Source organism: Oncorhynchus nerka, linkage group LG28, assembly GCF_034236695.1.
Source record: "Oncorhynchus nerka isolate Pitt River linkage group LG28, Oner_Uvic_2.0, whole genome shotgun sequence".
In the NCBI taxonomy this organism is placed as follows: Eukaryota; Metazoa; Chordata; class Actinopteri; order Salmoniformes; family Salmonidae; genus Oncorhynchus; species Oncorhynchus nerka.
In genome coordinates, this window is record NC_088423.1 from 28,717,175 (window position 1) to 28,738,837 (window position 21,663).

At 43.3% G+C, this 21,663-nt stretch overlaps 1 protein-coding gene across 1 annotated transcript in view; it reads left to right on the forward strand.

The window, feature by feature from the left end:
• Nucleotides 1-21,663, forward strand: part of dlg5a (discs, large homolog 5a (Drosophila)) — a 66,016-nt gene that overhangs the window by 5,599 nt on the left and 38,754 nt on the right. The window contains 3 exon segments of the mRNA XM_029640343.2: nt 14,768-14,836; nt 16,512-16,689; nt 20,954-21,097. Of these exon segments, the coding sequence (XP_029496203.2) occupies nt 14,768-14,836; nt 16,512-16,689; nt 20,954-21,097 (391 nt within the window).

Consider the following 21,663-nt stretch of genomic DNA (forward strand, 5'->3'; position numbering starts at 1 on the left):
TGCGTGTGTACCAATAAACAAGTGATTATGATTGATTGTTTTTTTTATAAGATAAGTTTAATGCTAGCTAGCAACTTACCTTGGCTTACTACATTCGCGTAACAGGCAGTCTCCTTTTTGAGTGCAACGAGAGAGAGGCAGGTCGTTATTGCGTTGGACTAGTTAACTGTAAGGCTTGAAGTCATAAACGGCTTAATACTTGACGCACAACGAAGAGCTGCTGGCAAAATGCACGAAAGTGCTGTTTGAATTCATGTTTGCTCGCCTGCTTCTGCCTACTCCTGCTCAGTCAGATACTTGTATGCTTGTATGCTCAGTCAGACAGGCAGTCTCCTTGTGGAGTGCAATGAGAGAGAGGCAGGTCGTTATTGCGTTGGACTAGTTAACCGTAAGGTTGCAAGATTGGATCCCCCGAGCTGACAAGGTGAAAATCTGTCGTTCTGCCCCTGAACGAGGCAGTCATAGAAAATAAGAATGTGTTCTTAACTGACTTGCTTAGTTAAGTAAACGTATATAGACATTTTTTGTTATATATAAAATACATTTTTTTAAATCGGCAGATCATCGCCCAAAAATACTGATTTCCGAAAACTTGAAATCAGCCGTAATTAATCGTCCATTCCGATTAATCTGTCGACCACTAATCTAAACTGCTGTGAAATATACAGTTGAAGTCGGAAGTTTACATAGATTTAGGTTGGAGTCATTTAAAACTCGTTTTTCAACCACTCCACAAATTTCTTGTTAACAAACGATAATTTTGGCAAGTCGGTTAGGACATCTACTTTGTGCATGACACATCATTTTTTCAACAATTGTTTAGAGAGATTATTTCACTTATAATTCACAGTATCACAATTCCAGTGGGTCAGAAGTTTGCATACACAATGTTGACTATGCCTTTAAACAGCTTGGAAAATTCCAGAAAATGACATCATTTGAGTCAATTGGAGGTGTACCTGTGGATGTACACTGCTCAAAAAAATAAAGAGAACACTTAAACAACACAATGTAACTCTAAGTCAATCACACTTATGTGAAATCAAATTGTCCACTTAGGAATCAACACTGATTGACAATACATTTCACATGCTGTTGTGCAAATGGAATAGACAACAGGTGGAAATTATAGGCAATTAGCAAGACACCCCCAATAAAGGAGTGGTTCTGCAGGTGGTGATCACAGACCACTTCTCAGTTCCTATGCTTCCTGGCTGATGTTTTGGTCACTTTTGAATGTTGGCGGTGCTTTCACTCTAGTGGTAGCATGAGACGGAGTCTACAACCCACACAAGTGGCTCAGGTAGTGCAGCTCATCCAGGATGGCACATCAATGCGAGCTGTGGCAAGAAGGTTTGCTGTGTCTGTCAGCGTAGTGTCCAGAGCATGGAGGCGCTACCAGGAGACAGGCCAGTACATCACGAGACGTGGAGGAGGCCGTAGGAGGGCAACAACCCAGCATCAGGACCGCTACCTCCGCCTTTGTGCAAGGAGGAGCAGGAGGAGCACTGCCAGAGCCCTGCAAAATAACCTCCAGCAGGCCACAAATGTGCATGTGTCTGCTCAAACGGTCAGAAGCAGACTCCATGAGGGTGGTATGAGGGCCCGACGTCCACAGGTGGGGGTTGTGCTTACAGCCCAACACCGTGCAGGACGTTTCTCATTTGCCAGAGAACACCAAGATTGGCAAATTCGCCACTGGCGCCCTGTGCTCTTCACAGATGAAAGCAGGTTCACACTGAGCACGTGACAGAGTCTGGAGACGCCGTGGAGAACGTTCTGTTGCCTGCAACATCCTCCAGCATGACCGGTTTGGCGGTGGGTCAGTCATGGTGTGGGGTGGCATTTCTTTGGGGGGCCGCACAGCCCTCCATGTGCTCGCCGGAGGTAGCCTGACTGCCATTAGGTACCTAGATGAGATCCTCAGACCCCTTGTGAGACCATATGCTAGTGCGGTTGGCCCTGGGTTCCTCCTAATGCAAGACCATGCTAGACCTCATGTGGCTGGAGTGTGTCAGCAGTTCCTGCAAGAGGCAGGCATTGATGCTATGGACTGGCCCACCCGTTCCCCAGACCTGAATCCAATTGAGCACATCTGGGACATCATGTCTCGCTCCATCCACCAATGCCACGTTGCACCACAGACTGTCCAGGAGTTGGCGGATGCTTTAGTGCAGGTCTGGGAGGAGATCCCTCGGGAGACCATCCACTTTCATTTTGAATGTGACTCCAAATCCAGACCGCCATGGGTTGATAAATTTGATTTCCATTGATCATTTGTCATTTTGTCATCTGCATATTCAACTATGTAAAGAAAAAAGTATTTAATAAGAATATTTCATTCATTCAGATCTAGAATGTGTTATTTTAGTGTTCCCTTTATTTGAGCAGTGTATTTCAAGGCCTACCTTCAAACTCGGTGCCTCTTTGCTTGACATCATGGGAAAATCAAAAGAAATCAGCCAAGACCTCAGACACAAAAATTGTAGACCTCCAAGTCTGGTTCATCCTTGGGAGCAATTTCCAAACACCTGGAGGTACCACATTCATCTGTACAAACAATAGGACGTAGGTATAAACATCATGGGACCACGCAGCCATCATACCTCTCAGGAAGGAGACGCGTTCTGTCTCTTAGAGATGAACGTACTTTGGGGTGAAAAGTGCAAATCAATCTCAGAACAACAGCAATGGACCTTGTGAAGATGCTGGAGGAAACGGTACAAAAGTATCTATATCCACAGTAAAACGAGTCCTATATCTACATGACCTGAAAGGCCGCTCAGCAAGGAAGAAGCCACTGTTCCAAAACTGCCATAAAGCAAGACTATGGTTTGCAACTGCACTTTGGGGACGAAGATTGTACTTTTTGGAGAAATGTCCTCTGGTCTAATGAAGCAAAAATATAACTATTTGGCCATAATGACCGTTATGTTTGGAGGAAAAAGGGGCGAGGTTCGTAAGCCAGGACAGCGGAGTCAATCACCACCTTCCGGAGACACCTGAAACCCCACCTCTTTCAGGAATACCTAGGATAGGATAAAGTAATCCTTCTCACCCCCCCTTAAAAGATTTAGATGCACTATTGTAAAGTGGCTGTTCCACTGGATATCTTAAGGTGAACGCACCAATTTGTAAGTCGCTCTGGATAAGAGCGTCTGCTAAATGACTTAAATGTAAAATGTAAGCCAAAGAGCACCATCCCAACCGTGAAGCATGGGGTGGCAGCATCATGTTGTTGGGAGTGCTTTGCTGCAGGAAGGACTGGTGCACTTCACAAAACAGATGGCATCATGAGGGAGGAAAATTATGTGGATATATTGAAGCAATATCTCAAGACCTCAGTCAGGAAGTTAAAGCTTGATCGCAAATGGGTCTTCCAAATGGACAATGACCCCAAGCATACTTCCAAAGTTGTGGCAAAATGGCTTAAGGACAACAGTCCAGGTATTGGAGTGGCCATGACGACAAAGCCCTGACCTCAATCCAGAACTGAAAAGGCGTGTGCAAGATAGGAGGCCTACAAACCTGACTCCGTTACACCAGCTTTGTCAGGAGGAATGGGCCAACATTCACCCACTGGGAATGTGATGAAAGAAATAATAGCTGAAATAAATCATTCTCACTATTATTCTGACATTTCACGTTCTTAAAATAAATTTGGTGATCCTAACTGACCTAAGGCAGGACATTTTACTTGGATTAAATGTCAGGAATTGTGAAACAGTTTAAATGTTTTTGACTGAGGTGTATATAAACTTCAGACTATAACTGTATATATTGTCAATAACCAAAAATATTGTATTTTCAACTGTTTGAAGCTAGTGTACAAAACCGAAGGAGGAACAAATACCAAACTTGAGAGCAGGAAGCTTGGAAATGGCACCCATAGAACAAGTCTACTGCTTCTTAGACTTGCTTTCAGTTAGAATGACGGATCTATAACTCACATTTCTATGTGAATTTAGTCATGTCGCCCAAAAAGTTACAATATTGCAGCTTTATTTAAGCTTTTCAAGTGGTTATTTTTGTGACCGCGGTCATTTGGCTGGCCAATTACCGTCATCCCAAATTTTATAACCGTAAGAGTGTACAGTGTACTCAGAAAACAGCTCTGTTTTTCCCACATCACTCTACCTCTCAACACTCTGTGGTGAGGTGCGAGGCAGTTAACAGCAGGCATCTCTTTCTATATTCTTCTCTCACCAAATACTCTATCTCACCCACCTTCCCAGTTTATCTCTTTTCTAGGCTCCACGATTTCTCTCTTTAGTTTCCTCTTCAGACTTGGCTGAGTGGTGGTTACTCCTCTGTGGTGTTAGAGGGACTGGCGAGAGGTTGCTAGATATGAGAGAGAGGGATACACACAGACAACGGGCCCTTTGTTTTGGTGGGTAGCAGGCCCAAAGTGCTCAGTCAGGAGCTCGCTGTTGTGTGTGTGTCTGTGCGGCCTAGGACAGGACCAGTGGGGCTGTCTGCCTGCCTGTCAACCAGTGTCCCACTCCCGGCAGCACATAAACCATGGGGACACAATGAGTTATGTCCTGACACTGTGTCACTACCAACTAATGCTTTTATATCTCTCCTGGGATCTGACTACTGTAGCTTCTACCTACACTCTATCCCTCTCTCTACTCCCTCTCCCTACCACCCTACTCTTTCTGTCTTTCCCTCCCCCTTTTTCCCTCCCTTTCTATCCATGCATGTGTGTCTCTAGATTAGGCCATCAATCCATCCATTGTACACCCAGCCTGGCTGCTGGGTGTGATTGATGTCATTTCATAGCCCTTATTTTATACTACATGTCACTGGGCATTTTATTATTGCGCATTGCCGTGCTGGTGTATCCACTCCAGCATAACAGGTTACAACTAAAATGGGTATAGATTGCTCTCTTTTGTCAGACATAAACTGTAAAGTAGTAGGAACGATCATAGCTGGAGGTGTTGTGACTACTCACTAATGTTGACCAATAAAGGCATCTGATTAAGCCACATGTAGCCAATAAGAGATAGACATTTTTTTCTGGATCAGTGGTGCCTTGTCCCAATTTAACTCTATTGAGCTCTGATAGCCTATTTAAACTTGTGAACTGAGTACCCTGCACCTTTGTTTTCAATGCACTGGGCTGATGTAAATGTTGATTTGGAAGTGGTGAGAAAGGTCATCTCTCCTTACTCTCGATGCTGTGTGTGGGGTTTGTATTCTGACTGTTCCAGAAGGCAGTGCAGCAGTAAGAACAGGGCTTCATTACCATTTACACGTGTTGTTGCTGTGCTTCATAATCACCCCGCAAGGCAGAGGAAATGCCACAGTCTAAACTCGCACAGTGTGGTGAGGTCATGGAAATAAACAGACAGAACTACTCCCCTCTACCCCTCTCTCTTGATCATCTACCCCTCTGTCTTTCTCTTTTGCACTGCTGTTTGTTCTTTCTCGTCTACCACGCTCTATCTCCTCTACCCCGGTTTTGTGTTTTTGTTACACTGCTTTGCTTTATCTTGGCCAGGTCGCAGGTTTGTAAATGAGAACTTGTTCTCAACTAGCCTACCTGGTTAAATAAAGGTTAAATAAAAAAATAGACAGACCCTGTTTTTTAAAATGATCTACCCTGCTCAGTCTCTCCTTCTGCTCTCTCACTCCTTTCTTTCCTACTGTGTTGCTTCTCTCTCCACCTTTCTGTCTCTCTCCCATTCTATTTCTCCTCTACCCCGCTGTATTTTTGCTCTCTTCTCTACCTCTCTCTCTCCCCCCCATCCAGTCTCTGATGCATGACAAAAGGCCTGTGTTTTCCTTCACGGTTTTTAATGTCATGATAATATATAGAGGTGTGATAATAACATAATTTTGAATTTATAGTGCATGTGGACACCCCTTAAAAATAGTGGATTCATCCACACCTGTTGCTGACAGGTGTATAAAATCGAGCACCCATCCATGCAATCTCCATAGACAAACATTGCCAGTATAATGTCCTTACTGAAGAGCTCAGTCACTTTCAAGGTGGCATCGTCATAGGATGCCAACTTTCCAACAATCTTTAAGTCACATTTCTGCCCTGCTCGAGCTGCCCCGGCCAACAGTAAGTGCTGGTATTGTGAAGTTGAACTTCAGGAGCAACAACGGCTCAGCTGTGACGTGGTAGGCCACACAAGCTCATAGAACTGTAGAGCTTAAAAATCATCTGTCCTCGGTTGCAACAATCACTACTGCTTCTGGAAGCAACATCTGCACAATAACTGTTCGGGAGCTTCATGAAATTGGTTTCCATGGCCGAGCAGCCACTCACAAGCCTAAGATCACCCTGCGCAAATCGAAGCGTCTGGAGTGGTATAATGCTCGCCGCCATTGTACTCTGGAGCAGTGGAAATACGTTCTCTGGAATGATTAATCACTCTTCACCATCTGGCAGTCCGACGGACGAATCAGGTGTTAGCAGATGCCAAGAGAATGCTGCGTGGCTGACGGCATAGTGCCAACTGTAAAGTTTGGTGGGGGAGGAATAATGGTCTGGGGATGTTTTACATGGTTCGGTCTAGACCCCAAAGTTCCAGTGAAGGGGAATCTTAACGCAAAGGCATACAATGACATTATAGATGATTCTGTGCACAATACGAGGTCCGTATTTTGACTGGCCTGCACAAAGCCCCGACCTCAACCCCCATCAAACACCTTTGGGATGAATTGGAAAGCAACATCAGTGCCCGACCTCACTAATGCTCTTGTGGCTGAATGGAAGTCCCTGCAGCAATGTTCCAACATCTAGTAGAAAGCATTCCCAGAAGAGTGGAGGCTGTTATATCAGCAAAGGGGGGGACAAACTATATTAGTGCACATGATTTTGGAATAAGATGTTTGATGAGCAGGTGTCCAATTACTTTTGTTCGTTATTTTGCTTACTTAAATTGTTCATAAAGGAGCTACAGTATCGCTCAGGGTTCTGCTCTCAGAGGAAAGTTTAGAGTTCAAAATTACCTTCAGAATTTAAAGATGATATAATCTGTTCAGAATATATGACACCACTGCATGCCTATGTAACGCTATAGCCAAATGACGATAAACTTAGTACATTGCCAAGTGGTCACCGCATTCTGCTGCTCCCTGGCATTTGATGCTTCTGATTGGCTAGAGAATGTGCAAACTTGAAATGTTTCACTTGTCATAAGACAAGGGTGAAATACAGCAGGGCTACATCCCCCAGAGTACCAGTGCTGTTCACCTCTGGGTAGAGTCATGAGCTTCTATCCTATTTCAGTTTTTGCTGCCGTTCAGCATTTTTGATGGACCTTAGGCACTTGGGCTTCACCCCAGACAATGTCTTTCTACTAGAGGGGAGCAGACTCTTTACCCCAGCCTAGTCCCAGATCTATTAAGTGCCACCTTGCACTTAGCATAAAGATGACTAAATGCCAGCGACTATAGGATTTGGGCGATACAGCTCTTGAGAGATATAGGTCCAGGCTGACTTCAGCCAGCCTCGACTTCTTCAATGCTCAAAGATCAGAAGTGGCTGGATTGGTATAAGAAGGATGGTGATCATGGCATGTTGTACGGAATTTCCTCCATGTTTTTCTCCTATCAAGGTATTTTCAGATGTTCTGAATATTGAATAATTGTCATTTAGGAGGATTTGTTCTCAAGCAGTAAGGGTGTATTACACTGCTATACAGCACACGACTGCTCAGTGATGACTTTTAGCACCTTTATTTAGCTAAATTAGTTTAGTTTGAATTTCAGTCCTGAGGAAAAGACTAGGTACGACTCATGAGTGGTCTCAGATTTGTTTAGCCTGCATTCGTCAGTTAGGCCATGCCATGTACTGGGTGGGATTCAGAAGGGCACAATGTTGCAAAACATTTTTGCATGGTATTACAAACTTTAATTGGACAAGTTCAGAGGTGCAACTAAAACAGGAGTTTCTGTTGGACAAATTCAGGTTATGTACCTCCGTTTTGTTTGTTTGATTCCATTTAAGAAACCATTTGCTACAGAATCAATGTAATGAATACGCCCCTTGTAGTACCTCCCCGTTTCAAAATGTTTTCCTTCTGTTGACCACGACCCTGGAGACTGTTCTGGTCATGTGGCACAGCAGCCATTATCTCACTCCCCAGAATCCTGGCCCTTGGTGCCACTGCCATGCATGGCCTTGTGAGACACAGACCCCCTAGCCAAACAAGTGGTATTTTCTCTAAAACACACACACAATTTGATATTGAATTCAGACACAAAGTGAGAGGCGCTCATGGTGGTTAATACAGAATTGCAGTTATTTTTTTGAATGTAACAATAATAACTTTCTCCAACAGCCACTGAAGTGTCCTCATCGGGAAGAGAATATCTTGCATCAGATCGGTAGTTTCAGAGTTGTCAAGGTCTTAAGATAGAACGTGTTTTGAAATGGCAGAATCCGATTCTTTACATTTTGGGTAGTTGGTGCATTTTTAGATAAGATCATTCTCTGGGTCCCCTCATACATTTGTTTTAGTCACAGTTGACTCTCTTCTCCCTGATAAGGATGGGGTAACACTGTCGTTCCTTGCCACTTCTTATTTTTGTCACGCTGCAGAATTTAGTATTCCTCTACTTCAGGGAAGGGGAAGATAATATGGATTGTAAGGAACAACAACTGTTGACCCTGGATGGGAGGGGGGAGCAGAGGGAGGAGTGATAGACAGAGGGGGGGAGGCAAAGATGAAATGGAGAGTGAGGGGAGACTTGATTAAAGGAGATGATGAGAAGCTTCAGAGTTGTGGAGGGGAAGCTAGGAGGATAGAATGATGGAGGGGGAGTAGTGGAGCCCCCAAGGCAGAGCCAGGGTTCCCCTGACCTAGTTAAAGACATGGGGGGAATCAGGAAGGGGAGAGGAGCCTTTGTTCTAGTATCCCTGACAGTCTACCATCAACTCAGCTCTCATGTTACTATATACTACTGGATCTCTACTATCATCACATCCACACACTGTGAGTAGTAGTAGGCTACAACTCACCTCTGGGTAATTACAGTAGCTAGTGGCTTCGTCTGCACTTGAGGACCATATAGCTTGGTGAAACCAGACTGAACGCTGCGCTCAAAGTGAAGTGAAACAATAGTGAAACCTTTGCCTCTTTGTTAAGTAAATCGGGTAATAAATCAGGTGAAAGGAGACTGGAGTGCCACTTTAATGCCCCTTCATTGACTGAGTGTGACAGTGCTGCAACAGTCTCAGCTCCAGTGGCTAATACAGGCCTAGATGTTGTTTCTTGGCTACAGTGTGTTTTGATCAGTGTGTTTGAAGGTGTGTTGAGACTGCAGTTAACTTCCAGACTGTCAGGATAGATCTCAAGTAAGGCTGTGAATGTTTTAACGAAGAAAAGTCCCTAATGGGAAAAATGATGCTTGTGTGTTCAGTTTGCGTGTAGAATATTCTAGCTTATTCATGGATGGGCCCTGCTTTGCAGCTTTTGATTGCCGATAGATGGGCCTAGTGTGTTTGGTGGCCATCATGCCTATACTGTGCCCCTGCCCTCTCTCGCCGTCCCTTGCTAGCTCGCTATGAAAAGATGAGAGTTTTTGTTCTCTGCAACGAATCAGTTTCCTCTGTTCCAAAAATACTGAATCTTAAGTCGATTCTTAGCGGAAGATGATTTTCTTTCTATTAAATGTCTTGGTAAATCGCGATATTTAACAAACTTGTTAAAGTACCTTTTTAGGGGAGGATAGTCTGGGCGCCGGCAGCTTGAGATTATTTGATCGACAGTTCTGGTCGCCTAGTGATGGTCTGTCCCTCTTTGGAAGCAGCATTCCTTTACAGACAAGTAAAATGCCCGTTCAGAGAAGGTTTTGTGTCGGCATTTAAAAATATGTAGTGTACCCTTACAGACAGACAAACATGCCGTAGCTGATGCGCTTTCAAGGCTATATGACTGCGGTAGAGAGAACATTTATTTTTGCCCCCTTTTTCTCCCCAATTTCATGATTACGATCTTGTCTCATCCTTCGACACATGATCTGCCAAGCTGCGCTTCTTAACACTCGCCAGCTTAACCCGGAAGCCAGGTGCACCAATGTGTCAAAGGAAACACCGTTCAACTGACAACCGAAGTCAGACTGCAGGCACTCAGCCCGCCACAAGAAGTCGCTAGAGCACGATGAGCTAAGTAAGACCTCCCCTAACCCAGACGATGCTGGCCCATTTGTGCACCTCCCTATGGGACTCCCGGCCGGTGGTATCACAGTCTGGGATTGAACCCCAGGCTGTATTTACACTGCAATGCAGTGCCTAAAACCGCTGCGCTACTCGGAAGGCGATTATTATTTTTTCTTTCTTTTTTTCTCCGTTTTAAATGGAAAACCGATAAAATAATTGCTGTTAACATTAAGCCAGATTTTCCATTTGTCACATCCCTTATCGGTAGGAATGGGACATGGATGTCACATTGCATTGCTCAAGGATTGACACTGACTGGCATAAGGCGTATTCTTCAAGGTCCTAAAGTGTGCTTTGCTCACTCACCCTCAGTGATTTAAAAGCATTGGATTTTGGTGAACGTGTGCACACTTCGGTTGCATTCTGATTCCCCACACTTCTTCCCAAGGTGTCCATTTACTCACACCCCCCCTCATGGCGCGTGCACACTTCAGGGTAGAAGGGCTGAGAATTGGACAGTCTGCAGCCTAAGTGCCAACCACTAGATCTTTTGCAGCTCTAATTCATGTACTATTTATTGATGCTGTCAGCTTGTTTACAAATAAACGGCCCGGCTGAAAGAGGCTAAAGTCTAATTGCTATTGATGATAAAAGGCCTGTTGGAGAGGTCTATCTCTGCTGACCCCTTCACCACCAGATGGCCTACAGCCATTTAATATCTATTCTGCATCATTGACCTGCTAAAAGGGACTTAGTGTAGACTATTGCCACTACTGAGTATTCAGCATTTAGTTCATTTCTATGCTCTTTCTCAATGTCCATATTAGAGGTTGACCGATTATGATTTTTCAACACCGATGCCGATTATTGGAGGACCAAAAAGGCCGATACCGTTTAATCGGCCAATTTAAAAATGAATTTGTAATAATGACAGTTACAACAATACTGAATGAACACTTATTTTAACTTAATATAATACATCAATAAAATCAATTTAGCCTCAAGTAAATAATGAAACATGTTCAATTTGGTTTAAATAATGCAAAAACAAAGTGTTGGAGAAGTAAAAGTGCAATATGTGCTATGTAAGAAAGCTGAGAACATATGAAAGCTGGTGGTTCCTTTTAACGAGTCTTCAATATTCCCAGATAAGAAGTTTTAGGTTTTTAGTTATTATAGGAATTATAGGACTATTTCCCTCTATACCATTTGTATTTCATTAACCTTTGACTATTGGATGTTCTTATAGGCACTTTAGTATTGCCAGTGTAACAGTATAGCTTCCGTCCCTCTCTTCGCTCCCTGCTGGGCTCGAACCAGCAACACAACGACAACAGCCAGCAACGAAGCAGCATTACCCATGCAGAGCAAGGGGAAACAACCACCCCAAGGCTCAGAGCGAGTGAAGTTTGAAATGCTATTAGCGCGCACCATCTAGCTAGCCATTTCACTTCGGTTACACCAGCCTCAACTCGGGAGTTTATAGGCTTAAAGTCATAAACAGCACAATGCTTGACGCACAACGAAGAGCTGCTGGCAAAACGCACGAAAGTGCTGTTTGAATCAATGTTTACTCGCCTGCTTCTGCCTTCCACCGCTCAGTCAGATGCTTGTATGCTCAGTCAGATTATATGTAACACCTGACACGCTAGATATTATCTAGTAATATCATCAACCATGTGTAGTTAACAAGTGATTATGATTGATTGTTTTTTTTATAAGATAAGTTTAATGCTAGCTAGCAACTTACCTTGTCTTACTACATTCGCGTAACAGGCAGTCTCCTTTTGAGTGCAACGAGAGAGAGGCAGGTCGTTATTGCGTTGGACTAGTTAACTGTAAGGCTTGAAGTCATAAACGGCGCAATACTTGACGCACAACGAAGAGCTGCTGGCAAAATACACAAAAGTACTGTTTGAATTAATGTTTGCTCGCCTGCTTCTGCCTACTCCTGCTCAGTCAGATACTTAGATACTTGTATGCTCAGTCAGACAGGCAGTCTCCTTGTGGAGTGCAATGAGAGCGAGGCAGGTCGTTATTGCGTTGGACTAGTTAACCGTAAGGTTGCAAGATTGGATCCCCCGAGCTGACAAGGTGAAAATCTGTCGTTCTGCCCCTGAACGAGGCAGTTAACCCACAGTTCCTAGGCCGTCATTGGAAATAAGAATGTGTTCTTAACGGACTTGCCTAGTTAAATAAAGGTAAAAAAATATATATTATAATAAAAAGATCGGCGCCCATTTATACCGATTTCCGATTGTTATGAAAACTTAAAATCGGCCCTAATTAATCGGCCATTCCGATTAATCGGTCGACCTCTAGTCCATATTGTATGTTATACCATCTATGTCTGTTGAAGTGGGAACAGCATAGGAGAGGCCAGCCTCTAGCGTTTTGGACAAATTAAATCTGTAGTGAGCAGTGATGATTATTACACAAGTGATTTCGGTCTAAGCAATGTGGCATGACATGCTGGTCCCAGAGGGGACAAATAACTGAGAATCTCGATTTATTTTGGTGTCCCGGTGCTTGCTTTGTCAAATCCCACATCTCCCAGCCCTGTTTAATCCCTAGCCCCATAATGAATTTTGATTTGTTGCATTGGTAAAAAAAAATATATATATATTTTTGGCAAATAGCCTCAGACTTCCATGTAAGAGGATGGATTATCTGCTAACTGAGGAGCAAGAGTCCTCCTGTCAAAAGAAATACTATCAGTTTACTTCACTCTGGTCTAAAATATCTGACACAAGTTTAAGTTGTAGCCACTACTTTTTATATATCATCTGGGAGAATGTGTGTAACAAGAATGTAGGAGCTGCCCGTCTGCTTTCAATGTGCAGCAGAGGTGTAGTAGGCTCTGCCTGGTTCTCATGTCAAGCTGCTTTGAATGTGTATCACAGTGGAGAGCAGCAGCAGAGAGAGCAGTGAGCACAGCTTCAGGGAGTGTCAGAACAGATTAAAAGCCAGTCTCTTCTCTTCTACCCCCATTTAAAAAAAAAAATCTTCTCTTTTCTCTCGCTTTCTCACTCGCTATATATATATATATATATATATGTATGTATGTATGTATATATATATATATATATATATATATATATATATATATGTATGTATGTATGTATATATATGTATGTATGTATGTATATATATGTATGTATGTATGTATATATATGTATGTACACTGAGTCTCAGTGAGGGAGAGATCCTAGCTAATGAGGCTTGGTCTTGTCTGAGCTGCAGGGTTGGTGTTGTAAGGACTTTACCTGACACAGCAGGGAGGGAAGGACACTGATGGACATCTGGGATAGTGGGATTTGATCGATGACCTCTTGACGTTGTCTCTCCCGTTGGTGTGTGTCATGACTGGGTTTTTAGAGGACACACTAATTGCAGTCTTATGTCTGCTTGAAATGTGACACACATCGTAGTTAATCGCAATATAGCTATTTAGAACCATCTATTTGACTTCTTAATACTCTGAGGACTAAACTTTGTCTAAATATGCTGTTCTATGGCAAACCTTCTAACTTATTGTTATAGACGACACCAACAATTCCTGCTAATTCAATATTTCCTCAACTGTAAAAATGCATAAGTGGAACACTGAAAATGACGACATTCTAAGAACTCTATAACTCCACAAAGGGTTATACCCATGATATGTTTGTGGCCCTTTAGAAAAGGCAGTCCATTTGCTACTGCAGCTAGAGCTGTGATGTGCAGCAGAATGACATACTATATCTCCCCTTTCTCGACATGGAATATCCCTTGGCTTAGCAGTGTGCAGCACTATGCAAATAGGACATCATTGTCCTGAGTGCTTTCTCCATGTGCTGCTTGACTTAGAAAGGAGAAAATTACATTCTATCCACGTTACACTCTGCTTGACTAGCAGGGACATATGGGGAAGATGCATCAAATCAATGTACTAGGTGCATGGAGAGGGGACATGAGTAAAGAGGAATCCTGATTAAGAACTAGGAGTCCAGAAATACAGGAGAAAATGTATGTATAATGCATGACCAAAGGTATGTGGACACGTGCTTGTCGACCATCTTATTTGCTGCTGTAACAGCCTACAAGAGCATTAGTGAAGTCAGGGACTGATGTTGGCCGATTAGGCCTGGCTCCCAGTCGGCGTTCCAATTCATCCAAAAGGTGTTCGATGGGGTTGAGGTCAGGGCTCCTGAGCAGGCCAGCACTCGGCGTCCCCGTTCTGCACCGGGGCAGCTCTAGCAGGGCAGAAATTTGACGAACTGACTTGTTGGAAAGGTGTCATCCATTGAGGGTGCCACGTTGAAAGTCACTGAGCTCTTCAGTTAGGGCTGTTCTACTGCCAATATTTGTCTATGCAGATTGCATGGATGTGTCCTTGATTTTATACACCTGTCAGCAATGGGTGTGGCTGAAATAGCTGAATCCACTAATTTCTACTAATCCATATACCTTTGTGTGTATGTGGTGTATTTTTCAATATATTTCATGCGGATTTGTACTGTGTTATGAAACGTTACACTATTAATTCATCATCGATTGGCAATCCAATCGTTTCAAAGACTTCATGGAAAAGAGCATATGATTTTCTTTACTGATTGCTGATGTCATCTCTTCTTCCCCATATCACTTGCTCTGCAGGCTCTACATACAGTGTTCTCTCCACCATGCCCTCAGACTCTGAGAGTAGCAGTTCCCTAAGCAGTGTCGGTAAGTATGAGGCCAATACGTGTGTGTAATCCAAGTCATGGTTTCTGTAGTGTCAATGCCTCTCAGTGCAGCTTTGTTTATACCAGAATAACCCCACTAGTCCAATAAGACATCTTTCACTAAAGACGCATTAGTGCAGCCAATGCCCCCTACGGCAGCCCACCTGGCCAATCTCTCTCCTTTCTCTCGTCCATGAGTTTAGTTCACCATGCTACCTCCTTAACATGCACACTCACTTACTCACTCTTGCTACCAGTACTTGACAGTGGTCCAAATGACTCAGCGCGTCACTGGCTGTTACATAAACCCTTAAGGGCCCAACCTGGTGCCAAGGATCCTCTGAGTTCCTCCCTGGCGCTGACTCTGCCTGTCGGTCTGTCTGTTGGCCAGGCCCGCTCCTTCTGTTTCTGTTCTAGGAAAGCGGGAGGGAGGTAGAGAGAGAGGGGGTCTGCTGCCTGTCTGTTGGCCTCCCTGACAGGCCTGCTCCTTCTGTTCTGGGAAGAGTGGGGAGGAGAAGGGAGGTTTGTGAAAGGGGGAGATCCAATAATTTCACATAAGTGGTCGCAAGGAAGAGGCACAAAAAAGGTAGCTTTTTTAAAAAGTATTGGTACACAGCCCTGAGCATGGAAGACATTTTATAACTGTGGTTAAGGGAACATGGCTAGAAGGAAATGATTCATTTCAATAGTAAGTAAGCATTTCACGGTAAGGTCTGTACACGCGTATGTGAGAAATAAAATTTGATTTGAATATTCATCTTCTACTCAATTACTTACGCAGACCTTTCTTACTCTTTTTGAATGACTGCACAAATGCGTTGGTTAATCCACTACTATGAAAGTGCGCTGGAGACTGCATGAGCCAGCCAGACACAGTACCAGGAATGTTATATTAAGTCTGATCTCCAATATACTGCTTGTCATTTTCCTGTCTGAGATTACCAGTATTGCTTCCATGTGAATCTGAGGCTATCTTGGGAAATGTGGAAAAGATTGTCATGGAAAATATTAAAGAGGAATTTCATATCAGACAACCGCTGTTCTAAAGCAGTACCTTTGGGTAGTGAATTGTTAAGAATGTCTAGGACAAGGCCTAAACCACTTTAGACCTTATGTGAGCAATGAGCATTGTAATGCTCTACAGTTTGTCATTGTCCAGTGTTTTCTGTGATGCATTCAATCATCATTTACTCCCCCAGTCTACTGTGATGGAAACTGCGTTTTTCAGAAATATTACACTTAAACCCAACATAATATTTAGTATTCAATAGAAGTTGACATCAAGTTGCATGAGGTTCTAGTGAGGTTGTTCCTTCCGGTTTGTAAGCTAAAGTCATGACTTGGGATTTGTGTGCCTAACCTCAACTTGAATAATATACTGTCAACTAAATATTGTTGCAAAGGTCAGATTCTTGTTTAAGTAGCTAACTTTTGTAACTCAAGTCAGATGTCAGCTGTGGCAGGCCTGCACCTGTAGTAGAACTCTATTCCCCAGAATGAAATGCAGGAGAACCAGATCAACCATAATGTCCAGTTAGAATCATCTCTAATACAAAGGATTGAGCTTATAAATGTGTGTTTATATTGGGATGTAAGCGTTGTCCTCTCCTTCCTGTCCCGTGTATTCCGGTGGCAGTGAGCTGCTCTTGCTCCTGGTGACATACTCACTGTTGCAGGTTCACCTCCCGGTAACGGCTCAGCCTCGTCCCCGCCCCCGGTCGTCAACGACAACCGGCCAGCCGGTGACAACCTGGACACCATCCTGTTCCAGCTGCGTCAGGTGACCCGTGAGAGGGACGAGCTCCGCAAGCGCCTGGCTCTGGCATCGCCCGGCACCACCTTCGACGACTGCAGGTACAGACAACCCCCTTCCCCTTACCACATAACTGAGGAGAGGGTGGCGTGGAATGTATTTATTCTGTACATCAGTGTATTAATGCAGTAAGTAGTCAAATACAACGTCTAGACATAAGTAGAGTAGATTGTCTTCATACTGTACTATACACCAATGTCTCCATGCAACAAGTAGTCAAAATACAAGATTTAGACATAGACCGAGAATACATTCCAGCCAGTCATTAAAGTTAAGGTAGCCTGCAGCAGAGTAAAAATTATATTCAGCCATTGTTGTGTTATCCTTAACCTGAACTACATCACACGCTCTGCTATGATAGACTGACTGCAACATTTGGTTAATTGCTGTCTGTATGGGTCATTACTTTGAGGTCAGCAACCTGTAGGTTTATGATTGGTCATGTTTACACACACTTTTATAAATCAAATCGTATTGGTCACATACACATGGTTAGCAGATGTTAATGTGAGTGTAGCGAAATGCTTGTGTTTCTAGTTCTGACACTGCAGTAATATCGAACAAGTAATCTAACAATTCCCCAACCACTACCTAATATACACAAATCTAAAGGGATGGAGTAAGAATATATCCATATAAATATATGGATGAGCGATGGCCGAGGGGCAAATGCATATGAGATGAGTAGTGTAAGATATGTAAACATTATTAAAGTGGCATTGTTTAAAGTGACTAGTGAGTTTCTTTGTAGCAGCAGCCTCTCTATGTTAGTGATGGCTATTTAACAGTCTGATGGCCTTGAGATAGAAGCTGTTTTTCAGTCTCTCGGTCCCAGCTTTGATGCACCTGTACTGACCTCGCCTTCTGGATAATAGCGAGGTGAAAAAGCAGTGGCTAGGGTGGTGGTTGTCCTTGATTATCTTTTTGGCCTTCCTGTGACATCGGGTGCTGTAGGTGTTCTGGAGGGCAGGTAGTTTGCCCCCGGTGATGAGTTGTGTAGACTGCACCACTCTCTGGAAAACCTTGCGGTTGAGGGTGGTGCAGTCACCGTACCAGGCGGTGATACAGCCCGACAGGATGCTCTCAAGCCTCCTGTTTCCTGAAGCCGTTGTACAGAATCAGGAGGGATGCACAATAGTGAGTTCATCTCAGGTAGTCCTGAGGACCATGCCTTAGGACTACCTGGCATGATGACCCCTTGCTGTCCCCAGTCCACTTGTCTGTGCTGCTGCTCAAGTTTCAACTGTTCTGCCTGCGCCTATGGAACCCTGACCTGTTCACCGGACGTGCTACTTGTCCCAGACCTGCTGTTTTCAACTCTCTAGAGACAGCAGTAGCGGTAGAGATACTCTTAATGATCAGCTATGAAAAGCCAACTGACATTTACTCCTGAGGTGCTGACTTGTTGCACCCTCCACAACTACTGTGATTATTATTATTTGACCATGCTGATCATTTATGAACATTTGAACATCTTGGCCATGTTATGTTATAATCTCCACCCGGCACAGCCAGAAGAGGACTGGCCACCCATCATACCTAGCGAGGAACCAGGCTTTCTTCCTAGGTTCTGGCCTTTCTAGGGAGTTTTTCCTAGCCACCGTGCTTCTACACCTGCATTGCTTGCTGTTTGGGGATTTAGGCTGGGTTTCTGTACAGCACTTTGAGATATCAGCTGATGAAAGAAGGGCAATATAAATTTGATTTGATCTTTCACAAGCAGACATGTACCCTCAGGGGAAAGGTTTAGGATCCGATGATGATATTAGGAACGTTTTCTAAACAAGTCAACGAAGTGTATGTACAGACCCTGCTATGAAAAGTAGTCTCTAGAAAGTTGCATAGGCCAGCCTCTGACTTGAGTGCAAGCAAGTCTTCTGCCCTCAGTGTCATCTGATCTGATTGGTAATGTTGATGGGTCGGCCTAACCATCCGGTAACCACCCTGCTCTGTTTATGAATGCTTTCTTGAGTTCCAGGTACCAGGTTGATAAAAATGCAATTCAGTACTGGGAGGGATGCCTAGTGGATTTGACCTGTGAGAGAAAGCACTGACAGAGAGGGAGGAAGATATATATTAATTTATTAGAACCGGTCAAAAGTTTGGACACCTACTCATTCCAGGGTTTTTTCTTAATTTGTACTATTTCCTACATTGTAGAATAATAGTGAAGACATCAACACTATGAACTAAAACAGATATAATCATGTAGTAAAGAAAAAAGTGTTAAACAAATCAAAATATATTTGATATTTTTTAAAGTAGCCACCCGTTGCCTTGATGACAGCATTACACACTCTTGGCATTCTCTCCAGAGCCAACCAGATTCATGAGGAATGCTTTTCCAATTGTCTTGAAGGAGTTCCCACATATGCCGAGCACGTGTTGGCTTCTTTTCTTTCACTCTGCAGTCCAACTCAACCCAATTGAGATGGTTTGGGATGAAGTCGGGTGATTGTGGAGGAGAGGTCATCTGACGCAGCAATAAATCATTCTCCTTGGAGAGGTGATGTTTTTCCACTCCTCAATTGTCCAGTGTTGGTGATCGCGTGCCCACAGCAGCCATTTCTTTTTGTTTTTAGCGGATATGAGTGGAACCCGGTGTGGTTGTCTGCTCTAAAACTACTGTTGTACTGTGCTGTTATTAGTCTTTTGTTTTTTTTAAATACACTCTGTGCTCAAAGGAAGAAAAAAACTGTTGCTCCAGATTTGCTCCATTTCATTAAAATTACAATTTAACCAACACCCATCTGTGACTACCTGGACCTACCATTTGGTTTTCAAATATTGAAACCAAACCATATGGATTTGAATGAAAAGTATTTGACATGGAAAGGTGAATGTAAGAAGCGCACATAATTTCAAATAGGATATAAGTTATATTAAACAGCATATAAACACTCTAGATAGGTGAGGAGCCAGACAGGCAGCCTAAGAAGGAATGAAAATTAATTATTTAAGCTTTATTATTTCATGGCTATAGCCTACAAATAAATACATTGATGCATTTGCGATTGACACAATAGGCTGGTAGGGACATAAAGCGCTCAGCATTTAAATAATATTTTGTTGTATTAAATCATTGTAGTCTATAAGTTGCGCATATAGCCTGTGACTTAGAATTAAATACAAATTAAACTAAAAATGACTTAGTGCCTTTGAATTTTTTTTAGAAACACGAGATTGGCCAGTCTGTGGCTTCTGCCTCATGCGATGGTGCCTGGAGCCGGCAGCAGAGAATATCCTCTCCACACTTGCCGAGCCACTGGGGATGCTAAACACTCTTTTGGCCACCCTTGCCAGGCTGGGCAGAGATGCCACCTTGTTGTTTTATTCTTCTATAGGTAGGGATAAAGGTTTTTAGGCGAAATAACCCAATCAAAACAGAAAGCTCCTTGAACGTGGGAATATGCCAGGCCTACTGGGCCAAAATAAATTATGGCCTTTTGTATAATCGAACAAAAATGAAAAACGTTTAAGAGATCAGAATTTTTATTTATAAATACTTTGCTACAATGACAGACTTAGCTAGTTACCCAACTCGTTCCTTTCTTTTAGCATGTGCACATAGTAAGTACACCATCATGCTTTCGGGATAGGGTCTTTTCAGATTCCACAAGGATTCTTTAGTTGTGGACACTACATCACCACACTCCCTCTCTTGCTCTTGGTCCTCATCTTTGTAAGTCACCTTGATTTTAGCACCTGTTTTTTTTCTTCATGAAAATATTTAGCCGACAACATGACAGTAGCTAAAGCAAGTGACTATAGCAACACACAAGTAGACTACAAATGTTAAATTGGAGGGGGTGGGAAGTCCAACGCTCCAGCCTTTGGGAATCTCGCGCCATGCTCCAGTCAAATTGGGTACGCTCCACGCTCCGCTCCAGCTCTGCTCCACTCACATACTCTGGTTTGGACACTGCAGACAGAAGTTGGCAGATCGGATGTACCGACTTAAGAGTCCCGTGACGCTGGTGGGGGTCTTAGTGCAAACCTTTCGGACTCTACAGACGTTTTCTTGGGGAATACCAATTTTCAAGATGTTTGATGGTCTGATAAACAACGCTGTAGCTCGGCCACCTTCCACCGCAAATGCCAAACGCTGCCATTGGTGGATGCGGTGGATTGAAACGCAGGCAAAAACACATCTAGGGGATGGGGATATTTTTATAATGGTAATTCGATTTCTGCTGGGGTGAGAACATCAACTAAGGGGTTTAACTGACATTGGGCTTACTTTGTAGACAAGGTCTCAGGTTGTTTGTGATGCATTACTCAGCTCGTGTCCTTGTTTCCCCAAAGGCCGAATTCCAAAGCCAGCCACGACTATGAGCGACTGAAGAGTCAGTGTATGCGGGCCATGGCAGACCTGCAGTCTCTACAGAACCAACACACCAAGACTCTGAAGAGGTGTGAGGAGGCCGTCAAGGAGGCTGATTTCTACCAGTGAGTACCACCATCATCAACACTGATTTGGCTGGCTGGCTGGTCGACTGACTGACTGGTTTGTTGGTTAAAAGACATGAATTGTTTGGGTGAAGGTGAATGTTTAGTCCTTTGAGAAAACTGCCCAGTCTGTCAGGAATCATCTGTTAGTCCAATAACTCTTTCTGAATAGACTGTTGTAATTAGATGGGAATAATTAGAGGTTTTATGGCATCATTGTTTTACTCATTTACAGACTGTAGAAGTGCCAGGTGCTGCAATTACAAATTGAAGGAACATTTATGTGCTAATGGGTCTGTTTCCATTTAAGTGGAAGAGGGATTACCTAATGTGAATTAAGGAGTTGTACAGCAATATATTTTATAGTCCACTTGATATGACTTAATTTATAATTATGTTCTATAGGGCTACCAAACCCAGCACTAAACCTACAATAAGTCTAGCCATCATGCTTTTAATCTGGGGGGGGTCTTCTTTGTACACACTTACTAGAGTAAACATAAACTCGTAAGAGTTCCACACATGTACAGCTTTGTAAAGTTCTATAAGGACAATATCTGGTAATC